We start from the raw sequence: 27,660 nt of genomic DNA, 5'->3' as shown, positions 1-27,660 counted from the left end.
ACCAATATTTGGCTGTTGAGCTTCCATTATGGCATGCATTGTGGAATTAGGTGTGATAAAAAAACTTAGCACTTTTGGTTCCTTTTTTCGATTAAATTCATCAGGATGATTCTCGTAGGAACAAAGACACATCTATCACTTAACTATTTGTTGACACATGAACAATTTTAAAGATTTCTCTTGCTCAACATCTGTTTTGAAATCTCCTGGCAGCTCCAAGAACAAGTATATGAATGGCATTAATTAACTTATCTTTTTAGGTTAATGTGTAAGATGGTGTAATTTTCAGAAGTTTCTTCATTGAAATTTATTCTGCTTCCCATATACTGTCATTGCAGTGATTTTAGAATTTTACAGGGCTACACTTCCCTAGGCTCAAATGTCTCTTTTGAATGTTTATCCAGTGGTACTTCTTAGATTTTCTTTTCATGCCCAGATGTCTCTAGCTAGAATCCAATAATAATGATAATTCCCTTAGGAATTGCATTGTGTTGGAGAAAACTCTTTTTTGGAATTCAGCATCAATTGCGTTGGTTGAGGGCCCTGTTTATTTGCTGATATTTCAATCCCGATAATTGCACTTCCAGGGATTCAAACTCTCTAGAATTTGAATTCTTCATAAAAACCTTAAAGTTTGTTCGTACATGCAACAAATATCAAGTACATGTTTCTAGTAAATAACATGTGATATTTGAGCAGAAATCATATTTGTGCATCCATTTTCTTCTAGCCTAACTTGACTGAATATTATTTGGATGTTAATTTGCAGTGCTAAAAGAAACTTCCAAATTGTAGAGAATTTGACCATAAAGACATTTTTAGCAGCCCATTCCCCTTGAAATTTCCTTGTATCAAAAGTCCCTTTAAATTTTTTTGCAAGAGCCACATCCTTGAGTCTGTTATGGGGAATTTTTATCCCCATGATTGTAGTCTCAGTTTTTGTTGTTAGGCTCTCATTTTTTTCTGTTTCCTTCTTCTCATTCTTCTCTTTATCTTTGTTCAGTAATATTTTTCTACCTAGAAAGGTTCCATTGAACTTCAAATGCAAGGTTTCATAACACATCCTCATGCACTGTAACTGGACTTTTGGGTTATGGTCCCTTGTATTCTCTATGTTTGGTGTTTCTTGAGATTTCCCCCACTTAGTTAGAGCTATCTGCTTAGCTGGCAAGTTGCTTTTGTGGAAATCAGGTTCAAGGTGGTTTTGAGGTCAATTACTTGGTATCTTTTCTAGGTCATTTGGAAAGATCACAATGGTAGAACCTCTGAAATTGTGGAGTGGTCCAGCTTGGTGGTAGAAGATGTGTTTTTAAAGATCTTGTTATTGTGGTCAGGTGAGGGATTGATGTAGCTAATTTTTCCTTTTTGGGTTTTGTTAGTGGTATGGTTGTTGGCTAGCTAGGTGAAAGAATTAGTTGATTGGTTCCCCTCTCCTTTTTGCTTGTATACATCAGGTGTACATGGGTTGCACCCACCCCTTGTTTTTAGGCACTTTTATTGATACATTTATCCTATTTTCCTATGTCACTTGTATGGTGGTAATTGTCACAGAAAAAGAAGTTACAGCTTTAACTTTCTCTAAATTAAAGTTCTGGATGGACTTTTCAGTGGCTAGATTTTTATTTGGGAAAATTATGCTTTCAGGCCCTTTTTTGAAAATATTGAACAAATACAACTCCCACTTCTCACCCTTGCTTGCTATTTATCCTATTTAAAAAATGATTGACTTACTCTTTACACCAAAAGCGTCCTTCTCACCTACTTTACAAATCCATCCATATTACTAAATGCATCCCTTTTTAATTTTTTTTTTTCTTCTTTTGTCCCTTTTACCTTTCTAAACATGATTTCTGTTTTTCTTATTCATGTTACTATTTATGAAATTTATTATTACATTATTTATTCAAAAAATTATTATCCATTCAATTTGCATTTATTTTGAATAATTCAAGATTTATTTTTAATTGAATTAAAATTTGTGAATTTTTATAATGTTAGACTTCATTCTCAAAATTTTTTAAATTTTGTTATTCATTTTTTGACCAATAAATATGATTTAATATTCACCTAAAGTTTGAAAATTAGAGAACCTTTTTATGAACCTTCATCCTGTTCTAATTTTTAATTCCTTAAGCTGTTTGCTTAGCGGTTTACATCTTGAAATGTTGTGACAAGTATTTTTAAATGTGGGTGATCCAGATTTTGAAATTTATAAAGATTGACAAATAAGGTTATAGTTTTGGTTGAGTCCAAAAATACTTGCATCCTTAGTTGATTCACAGACAATTTGTTAAAAATAATCTGCACTTAGTGTTTCCTCTGTTTGCATGTGATGTTCTTGTTTTCTCTTTCATTGCTCTTACTAGATTAATTCACTTTTTTAACATCAGGTGCAACTCCTGCTCAACAATCACTCGGTTCCCACGCTACAATGATCCATTAAAGGTATTGAAGTTTCATTATCTGATTAAGAAGTTTTTATTTCATATACTTCCCCATATCCTTTTCTGTGCAGCTTGTGGAAACAAGAAAGGGGCGCTGTGGGGAGTGGGCAAATTGCTTTACACTCTATTGTCGAGCTTTTGGTTATGAATCTCGCCTGGTTAGTAATCCTGTGAAAATTATTTGTTGTTTTTTACTTGGCTTTTATACTGGTGTTGGAGAATTTAATATTCAAGTTTGAACCTCTTGAGGCATAATGCTCCAAAAGAGTCTAGTCTTCTTTTTTCTTTTTTCTTTTTCCAAGAAATGGTTTAATAATTGAATTATTACACCTTACTTTTGAATTCATGACTTAATCCAAAATGATAGGGATTTAAATCACACTTTTGAAACCCAAGATGGACTCAAAGGAAGGCAAGTGTATAATTTCCTATGTCCATTTAAAATTTTGATATTATTGTTCAGAGGAAAGCTTTGCAACATAGGATGTGTCGATCTTTTTAGTTCCCACCTCTTCTTAGCAATAATTACAAAACATTTAACTATGGGAGAGTGAAAAGGATTTATATTCTTATGATTCACACAACAAAATGATAGTGTACCAATCAATAAGTATCATACATGTAACAATAAATAATACAAATCAACAATATCCATGCACATCATGCTCTCCAATTCATGTAAAAATGAATAATATAACTCAACAATGTTCATGCATATTGTGTTTCATGTGTGTTACCTCCCATAAACTGCTCACTACTAGTAGAAGCTCATGCGAATAATCCATATCTTTTTTAACTTTCAACCCAAAGATGAAAGCTCCCACACCTTTAGGACATGGCAATTCGGGGATGACCAATCTTAACAAGTACTCGATGGAAGGCCATATAAGAGGTGACCCCCATATCAATGAATTATATTTTTAGGATTCCAACCTAAGACCATACCCTGTGTATCTTGGGACTTATAACTCAAGGACTGGACCTATATCATATCTTTTAGAACTCATAACCCAAGAGCAAGACCAACCTCTTACGTTTAGAGACTATAATCTAGGGGCAAAACCATTTTCACACTCACATCAAAGTGTCTTCCCGAAGGGATTTAGGGATTTTCACCCAAGAATCAATGGTCCTGCATATAAATAATATATGGAAATTACCATCTAAAATAAAATCAACATATCAACTTGGGGAGTATTATCTCTTATACCAACCACAAATCCAAGAGAATGCAACAATCTCTAAGACATAGTTGTTAAAGGCGTGCTTACAGCATGCCTAGGCCCAAGGCTCAACCACTTCCTTGTTATAGTGCCTTGCTTGACAAGTTGTGTGCCTTGTTGGAGAAGCATGCCTTGTCTACTTTATTTTTCTTTTTCAATACATTTATTTTAAAATTTTCTAACTATATATTGAAATTTATATAATTTCATTACTTTTTTATTGAATGTTTTTTTTTAAATATTTGGGCTCTTAAACTTTTTGTTGCTTGGATAGGATTTTGATCATATTGTATAAAATTGATATGCATCCTAAGTTGTGTTTCACTTTGCTTCAGCGTGCGCCTTGTGTTATGCCTTGTGCATTTTAAAGCTAGGCTCCAAGAAAACAATCTAGCAATTGTATCATGTTTTTCCTTGTTCATTATGATGACAAAATATATGTATTCCTACTTTTATGTGCAGGTGTGCACCATGCTTTAGTACACTAAATAGGATGCTACATCACAAGTATCACATTTTATTTACAAGATAATCCACATTCAATCTATTTTGTTCAACACAAGCATTTCACATGAATTTCCATATCAATATTTGACAATCGTATTCACATCCATTTTAGTTTCTTGATTTCCTCCTCTTGTACTGGTTCCTTTGATCCCATATTGGGGCTTTCCAAGAAGTTTTAACATATGGTTTCGGAGATTTCTGACATTCTTGGGAATTTCTAAGATATAAGAAGAGGAGATGACAGATTTAAACTGGATGAAAACGGGGCTGATATAAGGCTCAGCAATGAAGGCTAAGCACAACAGTTGGCCAAAAGGGCCAAAGAAAAAATGGCAATGAAGGCCTAGAAGAAGATGATACAGATTGCATAATTGTTACCTGCTCTACCTTGAAGGAATGGATAAATTCTCGCTCTTGATTCTCAAAAAGGATGTGTACAACTTATATAGAAACGAGGCTATAGCTAATTTAGGACTAAATCAGGGATCCTAGGCAGATTTTTAGCGAAGAAATAAGGAAAGTAATAAAAAATATACAACCATACAAATCAATTACAATATTTACAAACAAGTTATAGTCATTCAATTCTAGACATAATTTGTCAAATCTTCCAACAAACTGACTTTTGAAAGCTGTTACATTGAAATAATATGTAAATATGGTGTTTCCTTTTGTTGTATTTGTCAGCTAAATTACATGGAAACTTCACAATATGTGAAGTATCCATGTTGGACATGACATCAGGAAGGGTTCGGGTAAGGCATGTGTGCAACATGCTTATTGATCATATTTGTACTCATTGGTATTGTCTAACAAGGACAATAATGAATGACTTCATATTTTATTATAAGTAACTTCAGATTTGTTTGGATAGTTTATCTTAGTTGTACATATTTAATTTTCTTTGATGAATAGAATGAGTAGAAAGGGCAATTAGATTATTTATCCATATTCCCATGTCCTAAGATGTGGGGATTAAACAAATCTGACATAAATCTGAGAGTTAGACAAGCTAGCACCTGAGATGCGTACCCTAGCCTCTGTAACACAATTTGTTAGGCATTTCAACCATAAAAAAACCTGTTGAACAACCAATTCTCTAAAAGCTTAAGCTTGTAGGATTTCAGTCCACATTATATAGCTTGCTTTCCAACAACCTCCCTCAAATGTAGCCTCCATTTTTTAGCATACACTTGGGCTTTATAAATCAGGGAAATAAACATATAGTGATAAGATTCAAACACTTGACCTCCCGCCAAATGCAGCTCTACTACAATATTGAACAACCAATTTTCCTAAAAGCTTAAGCTTGTAGGATTTGGTTCCACAATACATATCATGCTCTCTCCAACAAAACCTTCTCCATGGATAAAAAATTCCATTGGTTTTGATGCATACATATTAAGAATTTGATCCTAAATAAAGTTTCATTGATATATTTGTAACATTCATGACAATTTATCAAAAGGAGGTTAATAGTTTTTCTGTATGATAAACATGATTAATATAAATCTAAAGGCATATTAGTTTTTCTATTTGAATTTTATAAATTTTATCTACTAGAATTTAAAGACCATGGCATCATGTTTGGTTTTCACCGTGACAAGTTTCTATAATGTGAGTACTCATTAATTCTAATCACTGAAATTTCCCCAGCGGTGGCGAATTGGCATGTTTCATAATGCCTTCTCAATTTTGGAAATTCATATTTCTAGTTTTATATGATAGTTCTGGGATATATTGTTAAAAATTGATTAATTGCAAGAAAGATGTGAGCTAAAATTAAATATACGTGTAGGAATGTCAACTTTAATGTAGAAATTCTAGCTTTTTGCATTTATATTTCTTTCTATTGTATCGACCAATGGAAAGGGAATTTTAATGGGACTTCTAGTCATATACAATAGAAAGAAATATAAAGGGAATTTTAATAACCTGAAGTTCAAGGGAAGTCATATCTCTGCTTCCTTTCTTGTGTTTCAATTCCAGATTCTGGATTTCACAGATCACGTTTGGACGGAATGCTTCTCACATTGTTTTGGAAGGTAAACTTCATTTCCTGATGGAGATCTTTATTTATTTATTTATTTATGTTGAACCATGCTATAATTCTTGTGATTCTTTGGCCGATGTAAACTACATAGTAAAAAATGTGTTGAGCTTTTATCATTTTACAGATGGATGCATCTTGATCCTTGTGAAGCAATATTTGACAATCCATTGTTATATGAAAAGGGGTACTTCTCTGTCACAGATATGGATATATTTCTTGAATTATCTCTTCATTGTTTTTCTTAATCTTGGACAAATCTTTTAGCTCTGAACTTTCTCAGTATTAAATGTTTAACCTCATACTTTTTCTTAAAGCTGGAACAAGAAATTGAATTATATAATTGCTATCGCAAAAGATGGAGTTTATGATGTCACTAAACGCTACACAAGAAAGTGGCATGAGGTAATAAGATTATTGTAACATTCATTCATCATCAGTTTTTCAGTAAAGGGCAATTATTTATTCTGCCCTTCGCATACGTGCATGCTTGCTGTTTTGTTCAGTTTTTGATGGGGCACGAATATTTTCATGTTACAGGTTTTGTCCAGGCGAAATATTACTACAGAGGCTGAACTCTCTGCTGTTCTTGCTATTATAACAAAGGACTGTAGAAAAGGTTTTACATCTCAAGTGCTTTCTACACTTGAGGAGCGTGATAGGAATGAAATGGAAGCAATTGAGAGAGAGTACCATTCTAAAGATTATGCTTCAACCTTGTTACCTGGAAGACAGAGTGGGGACAAAGAGTGGAGGATTTCAAGATCAGAATTTGGTTCTGATGACAATTCCTCTTTGAGTAGTTCTTCTTGCCCAGTTCGTATGTGCATTGATGAGCATGTGACAAGAGTTTACAATGCACTTTATCCTGTCCTTTATTCATTCATTTTGAACTCTCTTTCTAAATCTAGAGCTGTTGAAATCCTCAAGATGTTCAAAAGGATTGTTGTGGAGCTCAGGGATTCCCCTTTTCGAATGAGGAAAACTTCCATAAAGTCAGATTCTAGTAGTGGAAAATTTTTCGTGGATCAGATGCTGCCCTCTTTTGGTGAGTTGCTTGAAGCTCTTAGCCTGAAGAGTGAGTTGGGAACAGATGGGAGGGTTGAAATTTGTTTGGCTGGTGATCCTGTTAAAACCTCGTTAGCGTTGCCTGTTGTGTTGGATGGGTTAGATGATGCGATCCACAATTTTAGCAACTGTGAGAACTTTGGTAAAGATTCCCTCTCATTGCCACTTGTGAAGTTAAACAGAATATGTTCTGGTTTTGTCCTTGCAAGTGGCGAGGAGCTTCCTTTTGGAATTGTAAGTAAAATTTTTGCTGGTGTCTTTTTTCACTGTATCGTTTGAGTTATATGGAGTGTATCCTTAAATGTTTATTTATTAATCCAATCTTGAAAATGATTTTTTTTTCCTCTTTTTCAGGCCACATCCGCATTTGATGGAATTCAAAAGTCTAAATGGGAAGAACCAAATGGTGCAAGAGGTACTCTTGACCAAATTAATGATGAAACTCCTTTTGTCATCATAATCATGAGACAACCAAACAGAGAAAAAGAAAACTAAAAATAAAATAAAAATGAACATGAGAAGTTTGATATATGATGATTTTTAGGAATTTAAAGTCAAATGCTTTGTTTGTTTTTTATTTCCCTTCCATTTCTTTCTACCTTTTCTCAATAGACATTCTCTAACATATCCAATTTCCAACCCAAGCCATCCTCTTGATAGCATTGACAACTGAGTTTTGATCTCACACCTGCTCGAACAATCAGAGGTCGTTGTACAAATCTAATTTCTGTGTTAAGTTACTATTCTGGGTTATTTGTAGATTGATATGTGGTAGAATCTCAGGAGCTTTGAAGTTATTATTTTTTTTATATAGGAAATGACAAAGGGATATATTGATAGAAAAAAAAGGTACAAGAGAAGGATGAGGAATCCTCCCACCAAAGAAAAACTAAACTACAAGAATACGAAAACAAGAAAATACAATGTAAAAACATTCAATCTCTCTAGATTATACCAAACCATTGGAATTACACATTGCTAGCCAATCAAGTTGTAACACATTAAGGGGAATCCCCTTAAAAACCTTGGAACAAAAAACCCAAAGAGAAGCGAGGAAATGAATAGAATCTCAAAGATTCTTTGAATTCCTTACTTTATCCTAAAAAATCCTCGCATTTCTTTCTCGCCACACAACCCAAATTAAAGCAATGCACGCAGCTTGCCACAAAACTATCCCTCTCTTAGATAAACCAAAACCATTATAATTGATGGACATCATGTCGGAAATGCTCCTCGGGGGAACCCAATCCGTGTTGGCTAACTAAAATAATCTGTGCCACAACCCCATCGTCAAAGAGCAATGTAGGAAAAGATGATCTGTTGATTCTCCATGATTCATGCACAACTTACAAATATCAGGACTAAGAGCTTTGTAGGGTCTTTTCAATTGTAGCAAGTCATTAGTATTTACCTTCTTGTGTGCCACTAACCAGAAAAAGGACTTGACTTTGAAAGGGACTTGAGAATTCCGAATGAACTTAGTAGGGAAAACTAGAGGAGAACTAGAAAATTGGGATAAGGCAAGAAAGAAAAATTTGATTGTAAAAAGCCCTGAAGAAGATAAAGACCAGGATCTCGCATCTAAAACCAAATGTGATAAATGCAAACAATCAAGTGACCGCATGAGGTCTTCTAAATCTTCTATCTCGAAATCGTAAAGGTTACGGCGGAAATTAAAGTTCCAAGAGAAGGGACGAGTAGAACCGAGAATTGAAGATATAGGAATATTTTTATCCGTGACTACTCTAAATAGTCTTGGATATTAGGATCCCAAAGGTTGGTCCCCCCACCAAAAGTCTTCCCAGAACCGAATTCTTTCCCTATATCCTACCACAAACTGAGTAAACTTGGAAAACTCCTAAAAGACTTGTGCAATAGCCTTCCAAGGACAACGATGTGACCATCTGACTATAGTGTTGGCATCCCAACCATTGGAGTGTGATCCATAAATGCTTAAAATAACCTGATGCCACAGAGCTAAACCCTCCCTAGGGTACCTCCATAACCATTTCCCTAAGAGAGCGAGATTCCTTAGAGAAATCTTCCCAAATCCCAATCCCCCTTTTGCCTTCGAATTACACACTACATCCCAACTAACAAGATGATCTCTTTTACCTTCTCCAACCCCTGACCATAAAAAATCCCTTTGCAATCTCTCAATTTTTGCAGCCATTGAAGCGGGTATCTTAAACAAGGAAAGGAAGTAGCTAGGCATGTGGGTGAGGCAAGATTGGATAAGAGTTATCCTACCTCCAAAAGATAAATAAGCCTTTTGTCACCCATCTAATCTCCTCGAGATCCTCTCAATCACTGGATCCCAAAAGCCACAAGCCTTGGGATTCCCTCCCAAAGGAAGATCCAGGTAGAGTATAGGCCAAACAGAAGCCTTGCAATCAAGCAACTCGGCCAACCTAGAAAGATGATTCTATTCAAGATTGATGCCGTAAATATTACTCTTCCTCTCCACGGAGACCTTCAGCGTTCTTACCATATTCTCTCTTAAAAGAATAACTCTAATACAATCATGTTTAGTACATAGAAGGTATTCAATGGGCACAAAAAGGCAAGGCTACATAAGAGAACACAAAAAACAACTCTCTCTCTCTCTCAATCAATCAACAACTTTGATGAAGCTATTATATCCTGGGTCATTTGCAGATTGATATGTGGTAGAATCTCAGGAGCTTTAAATTGAAAATGTTAAGCTACCAATTTGACCCAAAAAACTTAAGTTGTTTGATAATTAGCCAACAATGTGTGTCAAGCAACAAGGCTTTGATGCCATGTTAGCTACCAATTTGACTTAAAAGTTTAAGTTGTTAGGTAATAGGCTAATAGCATATATCAAGTCAATTTAGGTTAAAGCCTTAACAGAAAACAAAACAAATGATCCAGATGATGTAACTTGTGCTCTCTGCAAGCATCATGTTTCTTAAGCTAAGTTCAATCCCTTTCAATGACTTCATGAAGAAAAACTGGCTCTGATGACATTAAGGATGCAAAAGGTGACAGTTGCAAAATTACTATTTTAATAAACAAAACTTGTTTTTTTATTCAAGAATCATTAATGTACTAGAAGAAATAATGTGTCGGTAAAGGTGCAACTAGCTCATGTAGCATCTGGACGGAAAACCCCTGCAATTATTTTGATTCATTGACTTAGAATGCTTCTTTTGCAATGTACCTTTAGCTTCCTTTTTGGAATTTATATTGCTAAATCTCTATGAAATATAAATTTATTGATCTTTGTTCTTGGGAGTCCAAATATACACCTTGCATTTGATTATTAGGATTTAGGGTACAAGGATGTCCTTACTTCTGCCTCTCAAAGATGTTTTCAGAACATCCATTTTTTTCCATTTTCTCAAAACAAAATTGAGCATTGCACAACACTAACACAACCAAACCCAACCACACCCCCCCCCCCCCCCCCCCCCCCAACCCAAACCCAGAGGTTGATAGTAGTCAACAAGTTATATCATAATGATAACTATGCGAAGGGTAGAAAAGATCTAGTTAATTCTAGTTGGAAGGGTGGATAATGCAAAGAAGTTGCCCTATGAATTAAGGTGTAAGGTAGGTGAACTTCCGTCTTCTTATATGGGGCTTCCACTAGGCACTTCTTTTAAATCAATGATGGCTTGGGATGGAGTGGGAGAGCGGTTTTGCAAAAAGCTATCGATGTGGCAAAGACTATGTTTCTAAAAGGGGAGGCTTACTTTCATCTGGAGCACAGTATCTAACTTGTGCATCTATTTTATGTCATTGTTTTCCATTTTGGTAAAAGTGAGAATGAGGTTTGAGAAGATTCAAGGAGACTTTCTTTGGGGAGGAGGGGCTTTGGAGAATAGTGAAGTGGTCAATTGTCTACACAAAGAAAAGAAGGGGGGCTTTTGGTGTTAGAAGTCTTTCTTTACTTAATAAGGCTCTTTTGTGTAAGTGGAGATAGTGATATGCATATGAAAGGGGAGTTTTCTTTGGAGATGGTTTATAAGTGGAAAATATGGGCAGGAAGAAGGCAAAGAGGGTCTTATGATGTGAGAAATGGGCATGGTGTTTGGTTATGGAAATCGATCAAGAAGAATACAAATATCTTTAATTGTAGAATTTCCCTCTTTTTATGGAAAATGGGAGAAAGTTGAAGTTTTGGAAAGATAGGTGATGTGGGAATGTGCCCTTGTACATTTCTTTAACATCTTTGTATGCTTTAACCTTATCAAAAGAGGTTTACGTCGTAGATTCCTGGGACCAGACAGGTGAGAGGTGTCATTGGAACTAGACATTTAAATGATTGGGAACTGGATAATGTACAGTTTTTCTTCTCTAGATTGCTAGGTAAGGTGGTGAATAGAGAGGAGGACAGGGTAGTGTGGATGGACGCAAGGATAAATAAATTTTCCATGAAGTCTCTTTATGTTGTCTTAGAGTCAAGGAGGTCAATTCCTTGTTTGGTGAGAGTCATTTTGAATCCATGGGTTCCATCTAAAGCAAGTTCCTTCGTGTGGGAAGCTTGTTGGGGTAAGGTTTTGACTCTTGATTAGTTTCATAGAAGAGGATGGACATTGGTTAATAGATGCATGCTATGTAAAGTTAAAGAAGAATAAATTGATCATATTTTTCATTGTACCAAGACTAGGGTTCTTTGGCAGTTGTTTTTCTTTTGGTTTGGTGTTCCTTAGGTGTTGTTCATGTTATTCAGAGAGTTTCTTTTTTGGACAATTTGGAAAGAGAGAAATTAATGGTCATTTGAGAGCAAGGAGTGATCTATGTTCTAAAGAGCCTATTCCTTGGTAATTTCTTTTTGTGGGTAAAGGTGTACATAGGTGAAGGCTTAATGCCTTTAATTGGTTTTGTTGATTGATTGGGTTTTCATCAAGGGAGAGATGCTTCTTTATAAAATTTTATTATTGCCTATCAAACAACAACAACAATAATAATATGTATGTGTGTGTGTGTGTGTTTGTGTGTATATAAACGAAAAAGAAGAGACGAGGAAGAAGAGAAGAAGAAAAAGGAGATGAAAATGATCACACTCAAGTGAACTGAAATTTTATATGAGAGTTTTTCTCTCTTTATCATCCGCACAGCCTCAAGTTTTAACTCACGTTTATTATATTATGTGTTTTAATAATTGAATTTGGTCTTGTAGGTTGTTGGATTATATACAAAGTAAACAATAAGATGCAAGAACTTGTGGCATATGAGTTGATGTCAGCTAATGATGCTCCAGAGAGAGATCCAATGGATTGGTACGCTTTTCTGAAACATAATGCTATGGTTTATCTTTTTCTCCAATGTTACTTCAATTTTATTTCCTTTAACAAAGAACTCGAAAATGTAGAAGTTTTAAAATAATTTAGCTATATTTTACCTTCTATCCTTTTTTTTTCTAAAACAAACAAGAATTTTGATGTTCATCCTGTTTTTCCCCTCTTCTTGATACTTTCTAAGATTCAAACGGAGTTTTAAGAAACGAAAGTTAGAATCTTGCAGTAGCCAAATGACAGGAATAAGAAAGATTAGCAGATTACTCAAGAAGAGTAATTACAGATGCAGACAGGACTGGGAAGTTAACTATGTTTTAAAATTTTAAAATATAGATATTTAATTAACTGCCAGAATTTAAAAGGTATAGATCCAGAGTATTTCATTGTTTCAAGCGTCATGCTCATCAGTCTTTCTTTTAAGATGATTATCAACTTAATGCCACTCATCTCTGAGGTGGTTTTGGAGCCAAATCTCTGGAAATATGATTTATATATATACCCACACAAGAATGTATCTAGGCAGGGGACAAGATAATGGAACTTTGAATAAAATGGAGTGGCAAATTAATTCTGCAGTAACATTGTGTGGCTAAATTAGGAGTGGTCCTGTTTCTGTTTATCTCAGGTCCTCTTGTGAGTTTTGTTCTAGGTAGAAGATTCTAGATTGTTGTTAATGAGTGCATTGGAGTCAGGTCGAGGAGTGCTTTCTTTTAGTAAAACCAACAGCAAAATCACCATGTAAATTTGGAGGGTTCGCTATATATCTTGAGGTGGATAGGTTTAGGCTAAATCAGATGGAAAGGTATCTCATTGTTACTCTTTTTTGCCCAAAAGAAGAGATCCAACTGGGGCAAACCCTCATACATGCGAGATAAACAAGGAAAACACCCAAAAAGGAGAAGGAAATAAGCTCAACAGATAAGTCCATTGGCAAAATGATATTATCAAAGGAAGACAACCAGTATGGGCAAACCTTATACATGGAAAGTAAACAAGGAAACATACAAAAGAGAGAAGCCAACAAGAGCAACAGCTATGGCCCACGAACTCAGTCCAAAGTTAAACTTTTTACAGTCAAGTCTTTTACATGCTTGTTAGTAAATTGCGTTGGAATCTTCTGGAATTCGTGTGATTAGGACAGGTGATCTGTTATCTCCTGGTAAGTTCTTATTTTGAGGAAAGCTTTTGATGGATCTATACGAATCCAATTTATCTTTCTATTATGTTGTTCCTCTAATAACTATTAGATGGATGTCTAGATATTTTAGGTGTCGTCCTGGTTACAAATCATTCCAGGTAACTCTTAATTGATTGCAATGGATGAGGTTCCTAGTTTAGCAGAGCAAACAGGGCAGTTTCTCCCAGAAGGGTTGTTTCCTTCTTCCTATCTTTGGTATTCTTCTGGGAGCCCTATCTTGAACTAGGGTCATTCAAGAGCAATTGTTAAAAATTGTCAGAAATGATTAGATTCAGGATGCGTTTAGTATATGGGCATGGGACTGGAAATATGATGGGAATGGAGGTGTATCATAATCTCATGCAGAAGAGAGGAATCAAAATCCTAGGAGAAGTGAGATTTGGTCTCCATAACAATGAATTTTTTATTCCTATTCTCATTCTCAAAAACAATCCAAACGCATTAGCGAATAGGAGATGGAACTGATTTCTCATTCTCATTCTCTATTCTAGCATTCTAAAAATGACCTCAGTGAAATTCTCATTAGTCTTGAAGGGTTATAAGCTTTATTTTTAAAAGCTTGCTTGCAAATTTGCATGCTGATTTCTCATCTTCTGCTTCCAACTTTACCTGTTCAAAGATTATAAGTCAAAGGTTCTTTCTTTAGACAGTTAAAGATGATGGAGAGAACTTTGCAATAAGATGATTGGATATTCAGCCTATTTTAAACTTAAGTCCCTATTCCGGAACTTACTCCCAAGATTTTGGGTGATCAGATGAAGATTGTGGATGAAGGCAACATCAAAAAAGTATGGTGAAAACTGGGATGGTTGGGCCTTCCCGCAAGTTTCAGGTCTTTATACAGTTCAGGGAAGAGCATTTCCAAAAATGATCTCTTCTTTGATTAAGGGAACCCGGATTTGGGATGAGGATGAGGATGAAGTTGCTGAACACGGTATCTGGTGTCAGAATGTACCCTCTAGATGCCGTTCCCTATTTATTTAGTATTAGCTATAGGTACCAACATTTACAAACCTAAAGGCAGTCTTGAGGTGTTTTGCCAAATTGAGATTATTCTTAATAGTTTCTAATCTAGTTCATTTTTCTCTCTTGCAAAATTTAACTCTCATTGCTATGAAATAATCTTCAACCCTATCATCACTATCAGTATTTGGATCATCCAAAGAATTGTATCACATCTAATTGTTCCATCATCCTCCCTATTAGTGTCGATGTCCACTCATTCTTCTTTATCTGACAATTGCAATATTTTCTTTTCATTATCTATCAATAATTAAATAATAACTATGAGCCCAACCATTACAACAGTCATTAACCCTTCTATTTCTCCTCAATCTCTCCCCATTTTTCTTTTCTTTTAAAAGATTTAGCGAAAGCTAAGAAAACCCTTACCATAGTTGTTAAAGGCACACCTCAAGTGCACCTAACCCCTAGGCCTAGCAACTCCCTAGCTATGGTGCCTTAACTACTAATACACACACTTCTGCCTATTTTCTATTTTCTTTACACTTTAATTCGTGAAATGTATGACCGTATATTGAAATGTTATATAATCACATTAGTTTTTTGTTGGATACTTGTCTTGATTTTTTTTATTTTATTTTTGGTTGCTTAGATTAAAATTTAGATCATATTTGATGATATGAGTGTATGCTAATGCTTGGATGTCCAAATCAAGAGTATTTTATAAATTGATGTGCACTCTAGATTGCATCTTACTTCACTCAAGTGAGTGCTTTGGGTTGGCACTGTGCCTGGCCCTATGAGATCTTTGCTTCTTAGGTGCTTCTTGTGCTGTATAAAATTATAACCTTTGTTTTATAAATGATTTAACCCAAGCCCTAGACCTAAGGCTCAATACCTTTGTGTGGATCTTGCCACATAACAGGTGTTGCACGCCCTTTGGTTTTGGTTTTTATTTATTTGAAAACAATTATTTATCTATTTTTTGGAAAGTTTATTTTAGTTGTTTTGATTTGGGGTCACCACTTATTTTATTTTTTGCATGTTGCATGTTTTTTCTATGGCAGTTACCCCTTAATGCTAGTGTGCATTTCTGTTAGAAATTATTTTGCTTTAAGGTCTTGCATACTGTATACTCAGTCTTCTTGAGCCATTAGCGTTTTGCTTTTCAGGGTTGTCGAGGGAAGCAATGATGGGGGATCCAGCTGGCGTGTTTTAGATGAGCAGTTCTCTCAGAGGTTTGAAACCCGTTTCCAGCGTAAAACATTTAAGATTAATTCAGTGGGTCTTTCATCCAATGCATTCAGGTAAACATTTTCACAGAATTCATTTGAATGTGCATACAGGATCTAATTTTTCATGGGCATTAATTGTGGATAAGCATGGCAGGTTCAGGTTTCTGAAGGTACGAGATGTTGAAGCAACTTCTCGTCTGCAACTAGGTAGCATTGACCTCTATGCAAGAAGCAGTTAAGAGCCTGCAGTTGAGATTGGGAGCCAGGGTGCTTTGTCATTTCGTTGGGAAAGTCATAAACGTTCCATAGAGCGACTAAAGAAAAAGTTATGAATGGTTATTATAATTCATCTGCCTGCATTAATTATATTTGTGCGGCCAAAGGAAAAGGGTCTGGTCCCACAATCTGGAGTTTCAGTAGAGGCCATGTTGCTTCTTGATCATATTTCTTGAAAGGTTCAGAAAGCAAAAGCAAAAGAGAACTGGAAGAATAATTAGTCATACTTAATTTTCAATTGATATCTCAATATCTCAAACTACTTTGGTTGTTGATCGTCACGATCATTCGTTCAGATTTTCAAAGCTGTATCATGTTCGATGTGGGACCTGGAATGTGCCTCAAAAATGGCGTCCTGAGAGTGTAAATTGAATTGTCATTTCTATGCAATACCGCTTCTGCAATGATGTAAGCTTCGATATACAGGTTGCAGCTTCTGAAGTGAACAACTGGACTACTAGCATATAGTGCAAGGAAAAGCTTTTTACCCTTTATGTTCCAAACCTTTTGTGCCTGTGCAACACGTGATTGTCAACCCATATTCTTCATTTGGGCAGCAATATTTTCAAGTCTATTTTATGTTCATGTATGCCCAGGACTTGTTATAGATTCATCTGAGTCACAAATCAGGTTCTAGCCACAGGTCCTGGGATGCTACCAGGGGCAAAGGGATGATATCTTTATAAACAACGAGTTGTAGCCTGGAACTTGAAGTTAACCTGGTTTTCACTGCCAGCCAACCTAATATTCATCTGAAAATATGCCAAGCCTCAACCTAGAATGCCAAATAAAACAAGAACCCTTTCAGCATGAAAATAAACCAAACCGAAACATGCATCTTAACTCGTGCATTCCTTCTAATATGGAGAGTTCCTACACAAGACCACTTCGGCCATGTGAAAATTAAGTCCACAACTCAGAATTGTCGTGACTTTTCTGTTTTGAAAAGACACTTTCCAAGTTATGGTTCCCAATTCCTCCCAACCATCAAGTTCACTGTCAATCTCAATGTCCAATAATTGGTCTGAACTATAAAGCGAAAACCAGGATATTAAGGTTGATCCCAACAGTGAGATCCTTTTAATCATTCCAAGGCCCCTTTTCCATTACAGACGGAAAAAAAGAGCCATTTTTTATTTCCACAAGGTACTAGCATTTGCAACCTGAGTCGGCCAAACAAGAGATTTCAAAGGAACTTCATGATTTGAACATTTGAATACAAGGCGTGTCCCATAGGAATTCTGAGAAAGGTGTTGACATAGAACCCCCATAATTCATGCATAGAATTGTGAACTGCATATTCAATCAAAATTCTGAAAGATTAAAATTGACAGGTTAATGATAATTCCAAATTACTCAAATGTAATCACCATCTTTCTTCTTTTCTTTGCTCCTTTTGAGTCAGTGGTTCAATGGTCCTCAATCTTCTTCAATCCCTTCATATCAGTGGTTTCCACCCTGCATTACAAACCATGATGCCATATTAGTTTTCCCCCTGCATTACAAACCATCCCCTATTACTAAGGTATATACATTGTAGACAACCAAAGCTCTGAATGGAATTACATCAAACAAGAAGTCAATCAAACTAGCAATATATATTTATGACATGTATTTACTGATTTTGGAAAGAAAATAGGACATGTAACGATGCAGTGTAATTCCACCATAAACGTGAAAGGAAGAATAAGTCTTAGCTGCATCCCTCATTATATTAAGCACCGTAAATGGAAATTGACATTGTCCACTGGCTTAGAGAACAACGAGCTATACTGTATCATAAAGAGCATGTGCATTGTCTTAACACAACAACTTGTGATATCTCCAAGAAATAATAGCATGATCAGATTGTCAACTTAATGAATCCATTTCAATTTACTTTTTAAGCTTTTACGATTTACCATCATCTAATAATATACAAACTACAAAATGTAGTTATTGGGCTTAAATTGCACCCATATTGATCTAAAATCAGAACTAGAAGATGCCATTCTTGTTCTATAGCAGTTTCCTGAGGTGCAAACAATCAGAAACAAACATTTGCATTCAATGATCAATTGATAAATACAAGAAGGATTGGTTATCTTTCAAAAATGTACAAAATATGGCAGAAAGTAATCCAAAACTAGAACCACAAGAACTAGCCCCTCCTCATAAAAGCCTGCATACATACGGGAAAGATATTGCAGTATGGAAAACTCCTATACATCCTATTCATAAAATAACTAATACAAAAACCACCACAAATCAGAAATTAGGACTTGTCGCAAGATAACTCCATACTTGGAACTTTAGGCAGCCTTATATATCTGGTATAGATGACCTCCTTTCAGAAGGCAATTACTGCTCAACCTAGTTGATAGGCCCATTGGTTGGTCAAGGCCAACATTTTTTTTTTTTTTAACCGAATGGCTAAGGCCAACATATCTCACACGACATGAAAATTCATCCCAAAAGATAAAATGCATTTTTCACTACCATTCATAAATTACATCTTTTTTTTTTTGATAGGAAACGACAAAGGCATATATTAATATAAGGGAAAGTACAAGAGAAGGATGAGGAATCCTCCCCCCCAAGAAATCAGAACTACAATGAAACAAGTACGAGAAAATACAAAGTAGATACAGACAACTACTATGAGTTAGGCCAACCCAATGGAGTTGCACGCCGCTAACCAATCAAGGTGAATCACATTAAGGGGAATCCCCTTAAAAACCTTAGAACAAGAAACCCAAAGAGAAGCAAGGAAATGAATCATGTCCCAAAGGTTCTCTGAATTCATAAATTACATCTTATACCACATAAAATTCAACAACTCCCAGGAGCATCCCTTGGTTCTGTCACAAAATGAGGGCAATTATGATAATTACTTGCAGCAATGATGGTGTGAATTTTGTAATTCAACTAAATTGGCTTTCGGTTTGTGATTCATGGTAGAGGAGTAAACTCTTACTTTGATCAGGTTTTGTATTCTGTGAGAAGGACCCCTCATCCTTCTTTTTTTTATCAGTAAAAACTAATCTTTGTTTCTGATAAAAAAAAAAATGATGGTGTGAGTTTTTAGTGCTCTTTTTAAGATAATTCTTTGTTCAGAAACATGGGAGAATAACCTAATCATCAACCAAATGATGAGAAGGGGAAAGCGCCCTCTGGACTGGTGCAACATGTGTAAGCAGAGTGAGGAATCAACCAACCACCTTTACATCCATCATTCAATGGCTTGCAACCTATGGTCTTTTATAGAATTTATTCATAAAAGGACTCTTTTGGAAAACCTATGATCTTTTATAGAATAACCTATGACCTTTCCTAAATCCTTGTTTTATTGGAAAAGGGACTCTTTTGGAGAGGGAAATTGCCCTTTTATAGAATTTATTCATTAACAGATTGGTGAGGGCCTAGGTCTTTTGTATTGTGTAATTTCTGTCCCATGAAGTTTTGCTTGTATACTTCACCTTTTATAGATTTTATTCATAATAGGTTGGTGGAGGCCTAGGTCTTTTGTGTTGTATATTTCTTCCTTTGTTCCTTGAAGTTTTGCTTGTATACTTCTATACTAAGGTGATGCCCTTTTTAAGCATTTTATTAATATATTTCTGTTTTATATTATTAAAAATAATAGTAAGTTCAAAGTCATAGTACATTAAACTGTTAAACGAATTCCATTTATCAAAAAACCAATTGGCGTCTAACGAGGATAGACCAAACCTTTTATGGCATTTGACCTCATACCCTGCGGGTTTGTTCTAAAAGTCATCATTTAAGAGACCCATCCCTAGGCTTAAGAGTGGCATTGTTGTATCCTAATAATCCCTCCCCCAACATGACACACTCATGAATCAAACCCACGACCTTTGGCTCCAATACCATGTTGGATCGAGTTTTGACCATCTCGTCTGAAAACCAATTGATGTTCAATGAAAGAAGGTTACACCATTTACGGCATTTGACATCACACCTCTCAAGCCTATTCTAAAAGTCATCATTTGGGTGAGTCATCCCTAGGCTTAAAAGGGGCATTGTTGCACCCCAACAAAATATATATACAAGGAAAAACATTAAGTAAGAAGCATTATAAGACAGTGAACTAGTTGAAATGCAAACATAGCAAATTAAAACAAAAACTGAAAGAACAGAAGGCAATGCATGAAAAAAAAAAAAAAAAAAACACTAAGAAAAAGGTGGAGAAAGAAAAGATATGTTTTAGAAAAGAGAAACTTACGTGGATCCATATAGGACAATCTTTTGAACTTTTGTGATTTCAGAACCAGATTGATTGTCCTCAATAAAAATTGTTAAGCTGATCCAATTGAACATGTAAGATCAACCAACAGTTCTCCAAGAGACCATAACAAAATATATGAACACAAACAGATCCAACATACCTTCGAACATTTTGAAACTTGACATACTTCAAAACTATTGGCTTCCCCTACAAAAGAGAAATAATTGTAGCATAATGCACTCAATAAAATAATATTGAAGCCATGACATACTAAACAAGTTCTCTTTCATTAAGAAGAAACAATATAGCAATGGAACCCTCATGTATGTACCAAACCCTACCTTAAGGTTATCTGAGGATAAAGCAACTGTATCACTTGGAGGAAAGTCATTGACATTACTGGATATCAACATTACAAATAAGAACATCTGAATAAAATCACAATGAAATAAAACATTGTACAGTTTTCATCAAATCTTTAAAATGAAACTGAACATCTGTCAAACAATACCTAAATCCCATGTGCTCCTTATTTGAGAAAAGTTTCACAGTCTTGGGACCTGTAAATTAACTCTGCATTAGACTCATGAATATAATCAACTTAAGATGAGACAATGTAAAGAGACTTAAAAAGCAAATTAAAAGAAAACTGGGAAAAGAAGTTACAACAAAACCTTAAGAAAATGTCTTATTAGGAACACTGAACTAATGAAGACAATGTCAAAGGGATTAACCACTAGAAGATTACATCCTTACATCCTAAAAATATTCCACCATCCCAAGTTTGAAGGGAAGATTCCATGTAGTTTAATTAGCCACTTTATGCTCTGCCACTTGACTTGCAAAACCTTAAACTAATTCCTATGATGTTTGGGTGTGCATCTGGCTCTAGATAAATTTGGATAATAGATGATTGCTGGGATCACAGTGAAGCAGGACCAAGTTCAGGCTTTAGCTTCCCTGTTAGATTGCGGGCCTTGCCATGTGAAGGGGAATCCAAGAGCTATTTCCTTTTAGTATCCAATTTGTTATTTTTATTTTTTTTGATTGGAAATGACACAGAGATATATTGATAGATAAAAAGAAGTACAAATAGAAGAATGAGAAATCCTCCCGCCAAAGAAAACTAAACTATAGGAAATTACACTGAAAAACAAGCGAACACTCTATAAACATTTGGATCATTGAAAAGAGTCTATTCATCTTTCGGTGGTAGAATCACTCCTATGAACTCGTGTTTATCACTTATTTCCTATTTGTTCCCAAAGTTCCAATTAAAGTGGCTTCAAGGATTGAGTATTAACAGAGAGATGTTTTTCTTTGATTAGGAGTGGGGAAAGTAAAAAGAGATCACCTCGTTGGATGCAACCTAGTGTGTAGGGTTCTAGGTGTATGTATGATTTCCCTGCAAAATAGAGCCCTCATAGCAAAGTGGTTGCGCAAGTTTCCTAGGGAGAGCAATGTTAGTTAGCACAATGTCATTTTGAGTATCTATGGCCAGTCCACATTTTAATGCTTGGGATGCCAACACTATTGTTAAGTGGTCACACACACCATTATCCCTAGAAGGCAATTGCTCAAATCTTCTATAATTTTCCTCGTTTCACTTGCTTTTTTACCAGTGATGGTAAAAAGATGCACATTTTGGAGGACAATTGGTGTGGTGATTTGCTCTTTCATCTTCAATAACCCTAACTCCTTGAAGTTGTAGGGATAGAGAGATTCCCCAATCTATTATTTTCGTACATTCCTTCCCTTTCTTGTCTTGGAGTTTTAAATTTTTCTGAACCTCTTAATAAAGGAAATTGAGGAATTAGATCTCTTGATGTTTTCTAAGCCCCATGTGTGTCTATCACCTTTCCACCCTGATGTGAGAGTTCAGTCCTTGAGCTCTTCAACAATGTCATCAGTTAGTTCATTCTTTAAAGCTCTTTATCATCTAAAATCCTTATCATTCATCCACCTCTATCTCTTTTGCTCTAGCTAATTTTATTTGGAAGTCTAAACCCCCTCCAAGTATAATGACTTTCATGTGATTTTTAGCTAGTAAAAGTGTTAGTACCAATCATCTCCTCTAAAAACTGAGATCCTTCAAAACTCTTAATTTGAAGTGGTGCGCCATGGGAAAAGAGAGTGGAGAATCGACTTATCATCTTTTCCTTCATTGCCAATCGATTTGAATTTGTAGCATAGATTATTCATCCTAATTTGGATTGACTGGGTCCCACCTTGTACAATGGTCTTTCAAAGGCTCTAACGAACATTCTAAAAGTAAGGTACAATATTGCTAAATTCAATTTGACTTGGAAAATATGGAGGAACAAAAAAACAAGGATTTTTAAGGATGTTTTGAGGACATCAAATACAATTAGGACATGTTTTACTCTTCTCCCTCCATTGGGCCCCTGCTAGTGGAGTAACCACAAGCACTCCTTTTAGCCTTATTTTATTAGATTGGCACCTTATATGCAAGTTGAAGAGATTGGTTGAGAAGATCTTTGTATGGTCACCACAGCTGAAGGGTTTGTCGAGTTGAAATTTGATAGATATTCTTTAGTTACCTTAGAGCAAATTAGAATTAGTGGAGTGATTAAATATCATCGAGGTAAAGTGATAAAAGGTTACTTTAGACTTGTGTAAGGGTTTTACCATGGAAGCTAAGATCCTAGCTATGTTGCAAGGCCTCATGTAGGCTAAAGCTTTGGGCTTGTCCAATCTTGTAGTGTAGGAAATTTTGTTGTTATTTCATAGGTGGCTAAAAAGGAAATAGGTCCATGGGTGGCTCCCCCAAATATTTGAAATCGTTACAAAGTTGGGATGATATATTCATTTGGTGCCTCTCTTAGCTAATCAAGTAGGTGAACAAAAAATCTAATAAACTAATGAATTCAGAAAGGAAAAAAACAAACAACTGCACCAAACTGAACTTAGTCAAGTCAGCTTTTTCAAAATTTCATATTTTATTCTCCAATGTACAATCTAACCCAATCCCAAAAAAGATACAAAAAAGAACTTTTAATTATTTGGTCCAAACTTTCACAATTCTCAAAGGCTCTCCTATTTCTCTCCTTCCAAATGGACCAAAAATGCATAAAGGAGCAACTCTCCTCCTATTCATCTTGGACCTTGGTTTCTATTGTTTATTACTTATTGTGATTTGTATTATCATGCGATCATGTGATGTTCTAGATTAGATTATCATGTGATTTGTTTATTGTCTGCATAAAAGATTTACATTATCATGCAAGTATGTATCATCTTATGTTGGATTATTATGTATGTGATATCCTAAATTAGATTATCATACTTTAAGGTCGCATAGATTAAGATGCCTTTAACCAAAAAAAAAGGTGCAACCCCAACACATTGGAAGTATAGAAAAAACAGAAAAACCAAAACTTAAAAAAAAAACAGATACAACCTAATCTTGATCCAAGCCCTGAATGATATCAGAAGGTTTGCCCCACAAGGGATTTCTTATTCCAAAAGTTTTCAAGAAAAAGTCTTCTAATACTTAATTTGGATGCTCCTCTCCCCTGAAAATTCTGCTGTTTGTTCCTAGCCTCCTTCCATATGCACCAAAAGAAGCATAAAGTGGCCAAGTTCCACGTTCTCTTTCATCTTTTTTGCATTCTTGTCGTATTCTAATCTAAGAGAAGCATGCTAACAAACTTTGGAAATGCCACTGCAAGACAAACAAAGCCAAAACAAGGCCCCAAAGATTTCCAGTTTTGACACAATGGACAAAAATATGACATGTCAACACTTCCTTGACCTATAAAAACAAAGTCCACATCTAACCCCTCTTCATAGGCAATCAAAATCTTCTTCCAAACAACTTCCCAAGCAAAGAAACATACCCTTAAAAGGGCTAGAATTCCATATTTTCTTTGCTATAAACTTCTTATAGATTTCAAAACCTAAGTAGTAGTAATACTAATAATAATAATACTAATACTAATAATAACAAAACTCTCAATTCTTTAGCCCTTCCATACCAATCTATCCTCTGCTAAACCCTGGTTAGACACTGCATGAATGTGCTTAAAAAATCTTCACTTTCCCCATCCCCCCAAAGAAGAGAATCCATACAAAAGCAAGAGTTCCAACAACCTCTCTTATCCTCCACACACAGATCATTTACTTTTAACATTTCTATTAAAAGCAACTAGGAACAAGGGAAGTGATCTTTCAACTTAGAATCACCACTCCACCTATCTAACCAGAACTTGGTTTTATTAGCTCATTCCCAAAAGAGATACTAGTCCTGGGCCAACTCTCATTTTACACACATCTAATAGCTTTCTATACCATGGCACTTATGATGCTATGAACATGAAGTTAGTTCCAGACATAACAAACAAAACCCCATTCTATTATGGAGAAAACCACCAGATTGTTTGCACCATTCTCAATATGACAAAATTGAGAACACTGGCAGGAGAGTCAAATGCAAAAGGAGTAGCCAAGTTGAAATCTCAAATTGTGCCTTGCCAGATTTAATGCTGCCTAGTGCAGCTCCATTTAGAAATATGAAAGTTACAAGGTAAACCTATTGTAACACATGTTACTTGATTCAGGCCAGTCCATCCAGCCTTAACAGCAAAAGCAATGGCAGCAAAAAAAAAGATAAGAGAAAGCTCGAGCCAAGAGCATAAAGAATTGATGCTTGTAAGGGAAGTAGGAAGTCAAAGGTTATCAGAGTGTCTTAAAAGTCCTAAAAAAGTCACTTGGGCCTTGGAGAACATGGATCATGGTAAAGATCACTAAAAAATCATCATAATGGAAGAATGAAAGTCAAACTTCAACCTATCCATGGGAAGGAAATTAAGCAAGCAGAATTTTAGAGGATAAGAGTTATTTAATTATAAAATAATGCTGCAAAAAATATCTTTATAGAAGACATAAAGTCAGTTACAGTCTAGGACTTTATGCAGAGGGATGCACTCTGAACAAGTAGAGCAAAAAAAATAAATGTTCAAAGGCTTATTCATCATTGATTGCCTGCATACTATCATTAAAGAAGATTGGAGATAACAAGAAGCAATTAAATAAGAATAAAATGTAGCACAAACAGGCTTATGTTCACCTTCTTCTTCAGGTCCTTTGATGGCAATAGAATGCAGTTTAATAACTTGTGTAAACGGTATATAGATCAAAAGCTGCTCATCTGCATCACTCTCCAGATGCAAACCATCATCTTCTCTGTAACCCTAACTCAAACAAACAAATTAATTAAACAAAACCTTAGTTCTCCAATTGGTTTCCGAGGAAGTACAGGAAAAGAAAAAATAATGATTTTTGAATTTTTATTTCGTATTATTTAGTAACCAAGAAAACAAAAACCTCCTAATATAAGTTATATATAGATTAAGGAATGCATAGGATAATATAGTAATACAACCAAACATGAGGAGAGCGATACAACCCAAAAACAAAAACAAGAATCAAAGGAAATATTGTATAATTTTATCCAAAGGAAAAAAAAAAAAAAGAAACCCTAATTTTTTAAATCAAATTCCTTAGTTTTCCTTGTAATAGTAACGAGAGAAAAATACAAGCAGGAAGGAAGGAAAATAAACAAAACTTAGGCTTGCTTTTGGGAGAAATCATGAATATTTCCACATAAAAAGAAAAAAATAGTGAAGTATTCAAGAATAATATTGGAACAAGAAACCAGATTAGATCTTTAAAAAATATGGAAAAAAGTAAAAAGAAAAAGAAAAAAACCCTAATTTCGTATTGCAATTGTAAGACAACGGAAAGAAGAAAGAAGAAAGAAAAAAGAAACAAAATAATATTAATCCCAGGCTTGTTTATATGTAAATCTCAATTAATTCCACATAAAAAGGCGAAATCCTTATTAAATGAATCTTCGAGTGGCATATCATCAAAGAGATGAGTGTAAATGAAACGAGAAAAAACAAAATGGAAAAGGTACCTGCTTGAGAGCATTGGCAAGAGATTGACTGGTGCTTTGGTTGAGGCACTCGACTCCAGTCCAGTCGATGAAGTCGAGTAGGTCAGCCTGATCGGAAGTCATATAATCAGAATACAGTTCTATAATATAAAGTTCTGCTTGATTGCTCAGAAACCGTGGGAAAATGAAAGAAAAGAAGACAGAATTTGGAATCTTTGAAACAACAAGTATTCCAAACTCAAACAAAGGGCTCGGATTTTTCTATGGTTTACTTTACGTTTTCTTGGCAACCAAACAAAGGAAAGAAATTTGTTAAAAAAGAAAAAGAAAAAAAGAATGAAGTGACTTGCTTGGTTTCTTTGAATTGCAGTGGCAGATTCGGCAGACATGCTGGATGAAGTAGAACTTGAGAGAGAGAGAGAGAGAGAGAGATAGCGAGAGAGTAGCAGGGAGGGCGACGGAGCAGACAGTGGTTAAAAGTTAAAACTTAAAATGGTTCGGTAAGATCTCATGTAAACGACATCGTTTGGTTGGAAGTTGGAAAGATCTCTTTTAAAACGGCGTCGTTTCAGAGGAAGCCATCTACGTCTAATTCGAGTCCTCGTTGCAATTCGTACGCATGGCGTCTACAGACTCCATTTTATCAGACACGTTACGACTTACGAGCAATGATTTTAGAATCAAAGCGATAATTGAATCGGATAAGTTATATACTTATATATATAATTTATTTTCTATTAAAATTAAAATAATATATAAATTTAAAATTGATAAAAAAAATTTAAATGAATAATATTTTAAATTTTATTAAATAAAATATTTATAATATTTAAATATGAAAGTACTTTTTAAAAATGAAAAAATAATTCCATATAATTTTACCTATATATAAAAAGTTATATGTCTTATTATTTTATAAATTTTATAAATATTATTTTATTTTTTATATTATTTACACATTTATTATTATAAGAATTTTTTTTAAATTGCATTTTATTTATTGTTTTATAATTTTTAACATGAGATGACTCCTATTACACTTGTGGAGGTGTCATCCACCTCACCTATAATACCATTTATTACATCATCACCATAATCATTAGAGATTACCTCGGTTGATGAGGAGTTGATTCCCAGGATTATTGTGGATGAGGACATGGTAGGAGACATGATTGTTGAGCACATGTCTCGTAGAATCAATAGTGGAACATACATATTATCAACGTCCAGAAAGATAAAAATTCTTTCATGCCATACACATTGAGGATATTACTATATATG

The 27,660-nt window shown here is 35.0% G+C and overlaps 2 protein-coding genes across 3 annotated transcripts in view; one reads left to right on the top strand and one right to left on the bottom strand.

Moving 5' to 3' along the window:
* LOC100253765 (peptide-N(4)-(N-acetyl-beta-glucosaminyl)asparagine amidase) overlaps window positions 1-16,734 on the top strand; it is a 54,474-nt gene extending 37,740 nt beyond the window's left edge. Inside the window, exons 8-17 of the mRNA XM_002278386.5 lie at window positions 2,391-2,445; window positions 2,516-2,602; window positions 6,164-6,219; window positions 6,352-6,411; window positions 6,542-6,629; window positions 6,765-7,526; window positions 7,647-7,707; window positions 12,442-12,541; window positions 15,893-16,027; window positions 16,110-16,734. Of these exons, the coding sequence (XP_002278422.1) occupies window positions 2,391-2,445; window positions 2,516-2,602; window positions 6,164-6,219; window positions 6,352-6,411; window positions 6,542-6,629; window positions 6,765-7,526; window positions 7,647-7,707; window positions 12,442-12,541; window positions 15,893-16,027; window positions 16,110-16,194 (1,489 nt within the window). The 3' untranslated portion in view covers window positions 16,195-16,734. The remainder of the gene's footprint in view (window positions 1-2,390; window positions 2,446-2,515; window positions 2,603-6,163; window positions 6,220-6,351; window positions 6,412-6,541; window positions 6,630-6,764; window positions 7,527-7,646; window positions 7,708-12,441; window positions 12,542-15,892; window positions 16,028-16,109) is intronic.
* Window positions 16,735-17,415: 681 nt separating this feature from the next.
* Window positions 17,416-27,054, bottom strand: LOC100258911 (PITH domain-containing protein At3g04780). Of its 2 annotated transcripts, none has more exons than XM_002278284.4 (8): window positions 26,730-27,054; window positions 26,401-26,487; window positions 25,549-25,672; window positions 20,971-21,019; window positions 20,801-20,858; window positions 20,620-20,666; window positions 20,457-20,534; window positions 17,416-17,689 (listed from the first exon to the last, which is right to left on the bottom strand). In XM_002278284.4, the coding sequence occupies exons 1-8, from the start codon at window positions 26,766-26,768 to the stop codon at window positions 17,641-17,643; spliced, it is 531 nt and encodes a 176-aa protein (XP_002278320.1). In that variant the 5' UTR covers window positions 26,769-27,054; the 3' UTR covers window positions 17,416-17,640. The 2 variants fall into 2 exon arrangements, with proteins under 2 accessions (XP_002278320.1, XP_010659894.1); XM_010661592.3 differs by having other exon boundaries at window positions 17,416-17,726; window positions 26,730-26,965.
* Between the last annotated feature and the right edge of the window lie 606 nt (window positions 27,055-27,660).

This window comes from Vitis vinifera, chromosome 14 (assembly GCF_030704535.1).
Source record: "Vitis vinifera cultivar Pinot Noir 40024 chromosome 14, ASM3070453v1".
NCBI lineage: Eukaryota > Viridiplantae > Streptophyta > Magnoliopsida > Vitales > Vitaceae > Vitis > Vitis vinifera.
The sequence above is the reverse complement of the archived record's forward strand: the minus strand, read 5'-3'. Positions and strand labels throughout refer to the sequence as shown.